This window comes from Poecilia latipinna, unplaced genomic scaffold, assembly GCF_001443285.1.
Source record: "Poecilia latipinna isolate Pla-1442-1.1 unplaced genomic scaffold, P_latipinna-1.0 Scaffold1036, whole genome shotgun sequence".
Lineage (NCBI taxonomy): Eukaryota > Metazoa > Chordata > Actinopteri > Cyprinodontiformes > Poeciliidae > Poecilia > Poecilia latipinna.
The window spans coordinates 96,716-109,849 of NW_015113652.1; the positions used below are offsets into that span (position 1 = coordinate 96,716).

Consider the following 13,134-nt stretch of genomic DNA (forward strand, 5'->3'; position numbering starts at 1 on the left):
AGACGAGAGTGAGACGTGTCAAACCTCTTTCAAATTTCATCAACCTTAAGAGTACGGGTGTCCAAAGTGCGGTTCGGGGGCCATTTCCGGCCTCTGGAGTGATTTTGTGCGGCCGACGACTCCAAGAAAATAAAAAAGTCCTCTTGTGAGACTTTGATGCACTCAGATCTGATCATAATGTATTTATTACACTTAGCCATAGACTTTTCAATGAAGGTGACCTAAATCTTGATTTTATTGCTCAAAAATTAACAGAAATGCTTTATAACAATTGACAAAGTGGACGTCTTTCTTTTATGAGGCAAACCTGTAAAATCCTTTTAACATTTTGGATCTACAATAATTAACACGTTCAACTTAAAAATGTACTATTTTACTCATTTAATTAAAGTATTGCAACATGGTTTATTGTTGAGTAGGTAGGTTGTCCTTTCCTCCCATTGTTTTTTGACAAAAAGTTTGAACATCCAAGAATTAGAGGATAAATAATTTATCAAGTTTTTTTAAAACTAATGCATGCAAATCTCTTATTTTGGATGAAACTGAAAACATTCATCTTTTGTTTGTTAGGCTTCAAAGCAACGAAACCCATAAAAACTTTATAACCAGGTAAAAACAAACTAGTTCTTTTTCATATTTATGGAACAATTACAAACATCTAAATAAATTAAAATAACTAAACAAATAAACCTGTCTGTACCAATAAGAGTAATCTTACTGTGGAAATTCCTTGCTATGAAAACACCTGAAAGGTCTGATAAAAGCATCTCCCTGCATACAAATATTGGTCATTTCAAATGATTTTTTCCGAAGGCAGGAAGGCCCAGAATGAGGAGCCAAGCGAGCCACCTGTGGCTCTGGACCCACGGGTTGTAGACCCCCTGCACCGGGACAGAAGCAGATCAGACAGTCAGCAGGCCGCGTCTTGAATCCTCCTGCAGGCTTTGATGCATTTTTAATGATGAATGGTCGGATTAGTAACCCAGACAGCTCTGCCTCTTTGAGCAACAAAACACACTTTTTTATAACTTTCCACCAGATTAGAAATTTTTCTCCCATTTCTTTTATTTACTTTGGTATTTATTATCATAATCTTGTTTCTATCCTTTTAGATGAGAGGCTCTGGCCCATGAAACACCAGCATGGAAGCACAGAAACATCGCTTATGTACGATGATCAAACTAACATCTCTAACAGCTTTTTAATTGTTTTCTTGCTATTTCTCCATTTATGAACAAAGTTTGGCCATGTCTGCTGCTAAAAATCTAAAGCTGTTCCAGTTCTTTAAGATTCAGGTCTGGGAACTGAGATGACCATGAAAAACGGTGCATTTAGTTCAATTAACCTTTTCTGTGTTGATAAGTTTGGATAATTTTCCTGCTTAAAGACCCAATAATTACAAAATAATAGTTTACTGGTAACACCCAGCAGCCTTTTATTTACCTGCTATTTTAAGGAGTTCATGCTCCGTCCAGGGGCCTTTGGAAAAATGACCCACAGCATCTGTTACCCGTTGCTGGGAAATCTCATTCCAAGTTTTTTTGCCTTTTTCCAGTCGTTTTAAACAACTGGAAAAAGACATTAAAAAGGAGCTTTTTTCCTGCTGTCTTTTAATGGCTAACAAAGATCAGCACATTTCTCTTTTGCTTAAGTTGCAGATCTTAAGGTTCGTTCCTGCTCAACAAATGTTAGATGTTGGATTTCATATTTTTCAGTGTCAGATTATGCTGCTATTATAAAATAAATTCATTTTAAAGTTTTCCAAATGTGTCTCCCAACAGAAATTGAATGTGTAGGAGTTGAAATACTTGTTAGAAAAAGTTATTTTCCATTTACTTGTTCCTAATTGTTGGACTGATGTGATCTAGGAACCTCGTTTACTTAAAATCTGACTGGACTCACTTCCCGTAGGGAACATTTCTCGCCGAGGGAACAGCAGCGTAGTAGAAGTTCTTAAACTCGTCCATCCACACCTCTGCTGCACGTCTTGTGTTCCTGAGGAAAAACGGCACAGCTCAACCATTTCAACAGAAATTAAAGAAATTAAAAAGTTAAAAACAGAGAAACGTGAAAATGGCAACAAACAATTATACAACGTTACATCTTTAAAAAGCAGAAGTGGAGCCTCCTCCACAACCAACAAGAAAGCAGCAACTGGTTTCTGGATGGTAAGTCGACAACAAAACTCTTGTCTTTTCCAGCAGCCATTGTACAGTGCATGCAGCGCTAAAACCAGCTGACCAAATGTGTTGGGAGCTCAGATTGGGTTGCTAGGTGACAGGCTGGGCTTGGCTGGGGTTGCTAGGTAACAGGGGGTACCTGCTCATTTGCGACATTACATTCCAAAGGTTTTTGAAACCACCAAAAAAAAAGTCTGAGTGATTTTTTTTAAGCACTTGGGCTGTTTTTAGGAGCATTTGAAGCCCAAATGAAAATATATAAATGTGAAAAATGTGAATTTTGCACAATAGGTTCCCTTTAAGCCAATTCTACCCGCTGTGGAAAATCATTTTGTTGTTCTTAATGTACCTCCGGATATTTCTAAACACAGGTATCTGGATTCAGCTAGCTGATTACAAAAATGGTTATCTATTCCAAGGTCTAAGAGTGCAGGTGGTTTCAGTCTGCAGTCAAGACGTGTTCTTAGAAATGCCCATCTGGAGGCAGCAGATAATGTTCCTCTGAACTTTATTTAGGTGCTTTTCTTCACAGTCAGAGTGAGTTGGCCCGGCCTCTAAAAGCCCATTGTTGCTTGGCTGTGCTGGAAATGCTGCTCCCTCTGGGACAATTACGAAGTCACCCAGGCTCACAAAACAATGTCTGTCCTGAAGCTCCCAGGGACACTGTCTGGGACTATTTAAAGGGCGAGACGGGGAACCGCAGCCACCTACATGCAGATGGCACTGCTTTTCGCTGCACTGCTGCTCTCCGTTTGGACTCAAACACTTCAGCTGAGGCGAAACGGGGAGTGAAACTGACAGGAGATGCTTAAACTCTGTTGCTGAAGCTCATTCATATCTGCAGAGTTTATTTTCATCCTGCTCAAGAACCATCCAGAACCACGCTTATCCATCGCATCACGAGTAGCCGACTGCTGTGTGTTGTCTGACATTTAAAAACTTGCTAAGCCTCACAGATTTTAACTTTTTCTCCCCGCACTCATTACTGCACCTCCTCTCAGTTAAACACAGACGTATTAAGTGTCCACAGAAATGTCAGACTCTTGGCTGGAAGCTGATATAAAGCATTTGAGAATTTAAGTTTATGTCCAAGGGCAGGACAGACGTCAGTGACCAAGAACCATCATCAAAAAGACATTGTAGGGAGCTCCGATACTGACAAAATAAAAGGATTTATTTTGGTGGTTTTAAACCAAATGTTCTAAATTTGTTGTAATTTTTCTTTTTTACACTGGATTTTCAAATATTACAGTTGAGTTGGAGTCAAATATCAATTTCTTATTGTTTTGTTATAACTGAATAAAAAGAACATGAGGACATTTAAGAAAAATAAAAAACAGGCTGTTTTAGACGTGTAAAATGAGTTTTAAAGCTTAGACACAATAAATTTCCAGTTTAGGAGATGCGTCAACCCGCCCAAAAGCAAAACTCAGAGTTCTGTGAATTTACTTTAGTTTAGCTGAGCTACATCAATTTTTGCACACCTAATATCCACAGATGGATCTTTGGTTTCCAAAGGTTTGTAGCCTTATTTTAATTTCTAAATTTATATTTCTAAAAGGCTTATATAGTGTATAATGCAAAAAAAAAATTCTTGCAAGAGACAAAAAGAAATTATTTTATGTTTTATCCTCGTTTTCTCTGAAACTGTAGCAGCTGCTATGATACCGAGACTTCTAATTTGTTTTATAACTGAGATTATTGAAATAGAGTTTGAAGCTGCTGAGAAAAACAAAATTAGATTTGGATGCGTTATTTTAAACCCCTGGTTCAGAATACGGTGGGGTTTATCAGCTCCATACTGCGCTTCCTCTTTCTCCTCTTTGAAGATTCTTCACTCGTTTCAAACTAAGATGGTAAAGATAATGATGATGTTTAATATCATTGTTATGATAGTAAAGATCTAAAGCATTCAGATAAAGACAAGAGGGAGTCACAGTAATGTCAACATTTTGTTATATTTGCTAGTTGACCCCCTTAATCATGACCATGATGCTTAATCTCAAAGTGAAAAGAATTCAACATTTAATTTTAGTTCATTTAATCACGGAGGGGAAAAAAATCTCTCATGAGACGATTGTAAACAAAAATAAGACCCTGAAATGACTGGAAAAAGAAAATAGTTCAGGATGCAAATGCATTACCATTACTTTAATAATCAATTATTATGATGATTAACTGGATAAAGAAATTCTGCTTAGTTTAGACCCCCTGCAAGAAATGTTTATTTTCTTTTTAAATGAGAAAATAAACATTTAATTGCCTTTAATGCAATAGCAGACTGAATTAGAACCACTTGAGGAGTTTTGGTTAATATATATTTACAGACAAAGAGGGTTTTTTTTATCTTAGATGCAAAATATATCACTTATATTTTGTACAATTTTAGCTTAATTGCTGTTCTGAATATGTTGGGTTTTTTCAGTTAGTGGGCTTTTTGAGTTTGTATACTTCAGTTAACGATTAATTGATTCCTAAATTAGTTTTTTTTAAAATAACTGTTTCATCCCTAATTCAACGATGTTCTCACAGCTTCTGAAAGTGAAACAGATTAGATTATTTTAATCTCACCAAAGCACAATGGTCCAGTTAAAGTCCCAGTAGCGTTTTGAAAACTCTCCACGTTTGTGATGATTAAGCAGAAAAAGCTTTTCTCTAGCATCGCTCACTAACAACCAGCTGGCAAGTATGTACCGTCTAATGGTTGCTAATAAAATAAGAACGATAATAAAACATCGGGAATCGTAAGAAAAAGTTGAATCACTTTTAGCCTTATTTGAGATATTTTAAAGTTTGGGTTGCAGATTGGTGGTTCTTAATTAATTTTATGTTTTCTGAGAAAAGCCAAGATAAAAAAAATCTTCTGTACCAACTAATTTGCACGTTCACACACTGAGTGAGCTGAGAAAAGACTGTGGTTGTTGTGTGTTCTGCATAAAACCCTTTAATAGGTGGACTGGAGTAGTTTGGAAACGGTTCGTCTGTGGACATTTGTTACTGCTGATTGCAGCCAAGAACTCGGTGTGACGTCAACAAAGGACACTAAACGTTGAGTTTCCAGCAGGACAATGTGTGTTTCTATTTTTTGGTGCATTACCTCGCAAACACAGTCCCGCTGCCTCCAGGAAAGGTGTAGGGGTGCTGCTTCCTGAAGACGTGGCCAACCCGGCTGCAGGGGATGATTTCCAGGCTGCCACCACACTGCCACACACGAAACGAGATCTCTAAAAAAACAAAAAAAACAAACGCCCATCACAGTCTGCTATTTATAACGCCACTGCCTAGGGAACATGGAGGATTGTCTTTATTTTGCGTTACCTCGCAATAATTTACCGGTCAGTTCATGCGGCATGATTGAAAACTGTAAGTCTTTCTGCTATGATCAGGTTTTTCCATGTATGTTTTTGTCTCGTTTGTGAGAAATCTGAAGTTTTATATCTCCTCATTTAGGGTAGAAATGCACTACAAACCAATATGCAAAATACAAAAGCAAAACAGGTCAAACATGGACTTTTCATTCCTTCTAACATCCAAACCATTTGGAGTATGTCTTAGTTATTTTCACTGGGTCATCTGACAGTTTTGATTGTGTCTTTTTTGCGTTGTTAGTCTGAATTGTTAATAAAGAGCCGTTTTCATGTGCAGCTCCATCTCAACCTTACACAGACAAACAAAGAGTGAATAAATCGATTCTCGATCAGCTTTTTGCACCAAAGAGTTAAGATAAAAAAAAAAAAAAAAACATTTTTATTGAGGCTTTTTTAATGCGTGACATTTGTGACTGCATACAAAATAGACCAGGGTGTATTGGCTAATTTATTGTGAGGCAACACAAAAGAAAACTGTTTCCCCATTTCCCTGGAGGGGCTCTGTAATTCATAACAAAAAGTTTGTGAAAAGAACAACTAACTTAGTCTCCTGCACCTTCTAAATGTTTGAAATGTGTTTATAATTTGCAGTTTTGTGACATCCTCTGGGTTTGAATGAGTCTGGACTGTCAATCCAGCTCTGAATCTCTGCCTGCACCTCCCAGGGAGTGCCGCGAATCGCTCCGTCAGCTCATCCCGCTTCCCAACTGAATCCAAAACAAAGGCAACAGGGAGACAAAGCTGCAATTATATCACTCCACAGTTTGCAAATGATCTCCACTGTGTAGACCAGTTATTTTCACCCAGTGTTTCAGTTGTGTTATTATAGGAGCACCACTGTCATTTCTAAACTGAGAATATAATCACTGAATGGCTTTCTGCTCATTCTGCTTTTGGGATGGAAATGCAGATAATTTCCTGACGCGGCATGAAGCAGGAGCAGAGAGCTTCATCAGTAAACATCGCACAGGGGAGTTGGGAGTTTAATGAGTGGGAAGTAATCAGTGGGAGCCAAAATAAAAAAATAAAAAAAAAAATAGATTACAGCGGGGCGGCAGATTATGAAATAAACTTCCACTGAACATAATATATAGCTCTCCCCTTAGGGTTAATGAAGCATTCTTGCATTAATTTACGGTGCACTATAGAGAGCAGCACTGAAGTGAACTGAAATGAATCAAAACACATGAAACTGACATCAGACTAGGAAAAGTATACCTTGCTTATTGGCATAATGTCTTTTTCAATCATTGTACAAATTTTATCCACCTTTCTGTCATATTATCCTGGTCTTCGTATCTCAGCGCATCAGTAATTTCTGACCAAGTTGACGCCGCTCCGCCATGCAGCTCGGCTGAATTATCAATATTAACGTCAAACTTTAAGAGTTTGTCAAGCGTTTATATTTCAAACCAGAACCTCACATATACAGTTCTGGTTTTAGATGGCGGACCGCTTCTCTCTCCCCGTCCGCCATCTTGATTCCTGAATCAACGGCTCTGCTTAAGGATGACGAGCGTCGCCCTCTGCTGGACGGCGGCCAAACTACAACACTAAAAGACTGACTAATCGGACATTATTAGTTAATCGATTGGAACTAATTTTAATTTAATAAATTATTAATCAACAATTAATCACACCCTTCGCTTATATAATTGGATCTATATTAATAGTTGTGTATTTACACAAAATGTGCATCTTTAATGCATTTGTCTGTCACACCTGACTGTTCCTGTGTTCCCTCATGTCTATTGGTTTGGTCCTCCAGCTCCACCTCATTTTCTTCTTTTGTCCAGGGTTCTCCAGGACCATTATAAATACTAAGTTATTAATTTCCTCTTCCCTTTTCTTATTAATTCCACTGGGAAGAGGAAGTTTTATAATCCACTGCAATCCTTTTATGTATATTGTTCAAATGTTTATTTGTTTTTCATATATTAATGATGGGTGTTTGAATATTTTCACTTAAGTCGTTATTACACCATTACAACATTTGATGGTGCTAAACACTTGGTTTTGTTATGATCACAACGTGCAATGCATGCTAACACTATTATTTTGTATAGAAGGGGATGGGCATGCTACATGCTAATGCTAATATGTCAGGTTGAATAAACGGAAACCGCCTCTGAATCCAGACGCAGAAGTCCACCAGCCACACTTATCTAAAGCAACTGTGTAAGAAATCAGATTAAATGTTGTTTTCTTTCTGGATTTCATTTCCAAGTGAGGTCATTTGGTGTTTTTCTGACCCACAGTGGGGGAGTTGACCCTAACTCTGGGAACTCACCCAGATTTTCGCCTCCCCAGACGTCCATCATCATGTCGTACTTTCCTAGTCGCTCAAAATACTCCTTATCCATGACGAACAGACCGCCAGCAATCATCGGCGTCCTACAGGTGCGGTGAACAGAGAGGTCAGAGGTTCACAACGGAGTGAAAAACGGAGCCATTTTGTTTCAGGATGTGAGCGTAACTCACTTGATGGGGGCGATGGGGTTGCCTTGTCTGGCTCGTCTCTGCTCCAGAGTCATATAGTCCCATTTAAACACTAAATTCCAGTCAAAGCCTACCAACAGAACCAGAATCAAGACAACAGTCATCATCACTCACTTAATAAATTGCAACACAAGTCACAGTGAGACGTGAAAAGTGAAATGACCTCCTTTCAGATCGGCCGAGGCTCCCACATACTGAAAGTTGTCCATGTTGATGACGTCGATGATTGGAGAAACTACCCTCGTCTTATCCTGAAACACAGGCACAGAAAAATATTTATTTTCCTCCCACTGCAGCTAAACAATGACAGGGAATCTGGCGCATCAGTAAATATTTATCAGAAATCAAAGCACCTCATGATGAAGAAAGTTCAAGTAAATATTTCCACTCAAAATATTGATTCATGCGCTTATGTTTTGAGTTTACTTTCTTTTTGAGTTTCAGAGCTGGAAAGCTGTGCGGCTTCGTTATTCCCAGCAGTGTTTCAGTGCAGTGGGGCTCAGCTGGTTTAAAACAGATTCAGACAAAACACTGAACACATGGCCCAAAAAACACAGAAACAAACCTCCAGGTAGTAAAAGAGATTCTTTATTTTATTGTGGTTTCACAACCACGAGGAATGCCGTTTCTACCCTCTTTTATTATTTATTACACCAAATAACCAAACAATAAAAAAGTTTTAAAAAACTCAAGCAAAAAAAACACACACACAACACTGAGCAGTAAAGTTAATTTCTTTTGGCTTTTTAGAGACTAAACAACTTTCTTAATTTAATCAGTTTAGTTAGCAGTTTGTTGAAAACAATTAACGCCTGTATTTGTTTGAAAGCCTGTTTATTTAATTGTGTCTCTCTTTCACTTTTACCTGAACAGAGATAAGTTTGGTTGAGCTGTCTTGATTCATTTTAAGCTATTTTTAAATCTTTAAGTTAACTTTAATTATCTGTGGTTTATTCTAAGTAAATTTTAATCCTAAAAGATAAACAAACAACTTTTGATTCTTCTAACTGGACAGGTCGTCTGTGATTGGTTAATAAACATTAAATAAGTTAAAGCAATTTTCATATATTATATATTACCATATAGACTATAAGGAAGAACATTTTTTAAACCATTTATGAAAGTTTTTTTAATGTTAGATGACAGCTCTTTGCATTTGATGGTGTTAAAGTCTTCACATTTGTTTCAGAGGAATAGTTTGTGAATGTAAAATAAGTTTTGTTTTTGAATAGTGAATGAAACATTTCTGTACTTTTCTGTTAAAGAAACCCTGATCTTTATTTATAGGGAAAAGGGAACATAAACATTGTAATCATTTGGCTGTAAAAAGCTTTTTCTTTGTAAAACAAAGGAAACAAAACAGGATCTCTACATTTTTCTCCTACATGAAACCACCTCAAAATCCATCCATAAACACATTTCACACATCGATAACAGTCTGAAGTATACGCGCTCTGTTGATGGAAAGAAATTGATTGAAAACAAAACATAAACCTTCATTGGTTATTATGAACCGAGAACAAAACTGTGCTGCGTTCACATATAAATAAATGTCATTTCAACCTGTTCTCAGCAGAGAAACTGGATCACACAAACCTTCAGCTGTCAAGCGGCTCTGGATGGGATCAGATTAGTATTTAGAGATCGTTCCATTTTAGTCCTGCTTTCCTATGAGGCTGTCGGAATCTCAGCGTCCATTGAAAAATGATGTTAAATGTTGGGTGTGATTAGCTGGTAATCCAGTAGACTGGGTTTGATTGGGGATCAGAGTTGCAACATTTGTTATATTTTCAGATGAAGCTGTTTGCTTTCACACTGAACTGTGTCAAACAGTTCAAACCATTTGAAAAACCTGTTCCCCTCCTCGCCTGTGGTTGTAGCGTTGTGACCCAGTGTAAAAAAACACAAGCAAAAATAAATATTGATTTAATATCTTATTCTACAGCGAGATTAAAAGGCATAAATATATAGATTACATGTATTATTCTACAATAAGATTTAAAAAGTAATAAAATTAAAAATAAGTTCATAAATATATGTAAAAAGTGCTAGAAATCTTTATAAAACCAAACAGGACTGGTGTTGAATGCACGCTGTGACATTTTGTCTCTGGGATCTACTGCAGTGAGACACCAACCAGCAGGCCGACTATCAATGTAACATGCAGAATGTGCATCATGGCTGTTAGCTAACAATTATGGCATGCCTATTAAAATATTAATATTAATCACACTGATACTGATATACTGTGCAGCACTGATGTAAGGTATTAACACTCATGTAAGAGCTCAAAGACAAACAGTACGGTTAGAGCATAAAAGAGAAAGAGGCTAGAAGCAATGTAACAACACTGAGTGTGCATCTCCAGCAGCACACTGGAGATAAAAATAACACAAATGATCTAAAGAAGACGGTTTGAATTCACTATTATACAATATCATTTATTTATCACCTTAGTTAATAAAATGCTGTGATAATATTTTACATTCTACAGCAGGGAAATGTAAACTAAAATATAACAAGATTTTAAGTTTTGAAATGTCTGTCTTACACACCTGACTGGTTTAAGAAAGGTACAAAAAAAACTTTAAATAATGTTCTTGATACATTTTTCATAATTTAGCACAATAATAAATAATTTAAAACAAAAAAAGGTTTGATCTGATTGTTTGATCTGATTTAACTTCATACAGTGTGAAAAATGTGCCAGTTTTTCTCTATTATCCTTAGATATCTGGTAAATAACCGTTTCTAAATTTATTTAGAAACTTTCAATCAAATATTAGATTGCACTTTATTTCAAAGCTGTGCAGTTTAAATATCAAGAACCTTTCAAGGATTTTATACAGAAGAACTTTCCAAACCTTGAAAACACCTAATTTTCAAGGATTTCAAGCACCCATAACGACACCTTTGACTAAAAGGTGGTTTTAGAGAAGAATGTGTTTGAGTTTACCTCAGCCACTCGCTCCAGCAGCGGCTCCAGCCAGTGATCGTTGCATTCACAGTGAGAGTCCAGGAAGGTGAGGACTGGCGCTGTGGCAGCATCTGCACCACAGACCCTCGAACGCATCAGTCCTGAGCGAACGAAGACGCTCAATCAGAACAAAACGGTTTCATCTCGTAGACCACAGAACAAGCAGCCGACATTTTCTATTTATTTCTATGTACCTTCTCTGCGGTTGTTCCTAAGGACGCGAACCTTCTCGATCTTCCCCAGCAGGGCTCCGTCCTCCGCTGGAAAACACACATAAATCAGGACTTTTTACTCACTTCTGCGCTCTGATTTAAACAGGACGGTTAGTGACGGGGCAGAAGACTCACGGTTGTCACTGTAGTCGTCAACCAAAATGATTTCTTTGACCAAGTGAGGAGGACTTTTCTTCAAGACGCTAAACGGAGAGAAACATGAAATGGATGAATAAATCTGAGTCAATAAATCAGAAAATAGCAGCACAGAGAGCACAGCTCTACCTGATGACAGTCCGCAGCAGAGCAGAGCGAGCCTCGTTATGGAAGGTGATGACAACACTGGAGGCTGGCAGGTCTGACCTCCACTGTTTACTTCTGCAGCTGAATGCAAAACCAAACAAGACAAAGATGAAAACTCACTTTTCTTTTTCTAAATGCCCTAACATGTATAAGCTTCTACACACAAACACACTGCTGAATGTACCAGCCAGGCTGTTGAACCTTAAAAGTGACCAATTATGATTCCTTCCTGCATTAGTAGAGCCTCCTGCACAACCAATAGTAATTTATCGGATGATGCTACTAATGTAAGATGACTGGGTATAAAAATAACACTTTGAATGTGTAAATATACTTTACAACAGTTCTTCTGTTTTTGTTTTAAATCTATTTAGTTTGTATTTAACTTTGTTTATTCTTTTCTTACACTAAATAAAGTCAAAACAAGAAGAATCCATCAAACGTTTTCTGAATGGTAACAAGTCATTGTACAGAGCATATAGCAGTAAAATCAGCTGACCAAACGTTCTGGGACTCAGCTTGGGTTGCTAGGTGACGACCTGGATTTCACTGGGGTTGCTAGGTAACAGCGTAGTGTGACTTAATTTTAACAGTTTTTGAAGCGGCTCATTTTCCAGATGTGATATGCCAAAAAAATAGCGGGGTGTTTTTTTTTAAGCACTTAGACTGTTTTAAGAAGGAGTCGAGATCCAAAATGGAGGCACAAAAAAACGTCCCCTTTAAATCCAGATGGATCCGATTCTGCTCACACAGGCATGGAGGCATAAAAACACAACATAAACGTGAAGACTGGTGCTCTGATGAAGAAATCCTGCCTTAATTTAAAACCCAATAACACCAGTGACACCATCCAGACTGGAAGCAGTGAGTCCAGTAAACCCTGTGACAACACTGAATACTGTCCTGGACCCGGTTCAGATAGAGGATGGTTTCCAGCAGCCACACCTCATGATTAACTCCAGATGTTCAGCCAGTATAAAATGTGTAAACTGCTCCTAAATTTATTTTTTAACAACAACTGCGAAACTTTATTCTCCTGCTGAAACAAACTGCGAGAACAAATGATTCAGTGTTTTGCAAAAGTATTCACACTCTGAACTCTTTCACGTTTTGTCATCTGCATATTTATTTCATGTGACCATCCTTCCACTGCTGTTCAGTTCAGGGCTGCAACTAATAATTATTTTGGTAATCAATTAATCCATGGATTACTCTGATGATTAATCGATTAATCAGACAGAAAAAAAAATCAGTTAACTATTTAAGCCTTTTGATACATTAGAAATACTTCTAAAAATGCAAATAAATTATTCAATCCATTTTTTAAATAAAATAAACATTTCAATCTAAAAAATACTGATAACATATAATGTATAATTTCTGTAAAGTTGTGGCTTAATTGCTGTTTTGAATTGGTTGTTTTTTTCCTGTAAACTCCAGTTAATTAATAAACGATTATTTAAATCATCACAATTAATCTGATCAATCGTTTCAGTCCTAATTAAAACTACTGACAGGTGACACAAGAACAATCAGAGGGTTGAGAGTATTAATGCTCCAACCTTTTGTCCCAAAAATACATCAGTCAGAAGAGC

The 13,134-nt window shown here is 37.2% G+C and overlaps 1 protein-coding gene across 1 annotated transcript in view; it reads right to left on the reverse strand.

The window, feature by feature from the left end:
• galnt2 (UDP-N-acetyl-alpha-D-galactosamine:polypeptide N-acetylgalactosaminyltransferase 2) overlaps window positions 1-13,134 on the reverse strand; it is a 76,491-nt gene that overhangs the window by 4,281 nt on the left and 59,076 nt on the right. Inside the window, exons 4-12 of the mRNA XM_015051230.1 lie at window positions 11,522-11,620; window positions 11,372-11,439; window positions 11,219-11,284; window positions 11,004-11,125; window positions 8,211-8,298; window positions 8,030-8,117; window positions 7,839-7,942; window positions 5,278-5,404; window positions 1,903-1,995 (exon numbers count right to left, since the gene is read on the reverse strand). Coding sequence (XP_014906716.1) covers window positions 1,903-1,995; window positions 5,278-5,404; window positions 7,839-7,942; window positions 8,030-8,117; window positions 8,211-8,298; window positions 11,004-11,125; window positions 11,219-11,284; window positions 11,372-11,439; window positions 11,522-11,620 — 855 coding nt within the window. The remainder of the gene's footprint in view (window positions 1-1,902; window positions 1,996-5,277; window positions 5,405-7,838; window positions 7,943-8,029; window positions 8,118-8,210; window positions 8,299-11,003; window positions 11,126-11,218; window positions 11,285-11,371; window positions 11,440-11,521; window positions 11,621-13,134) is intronic.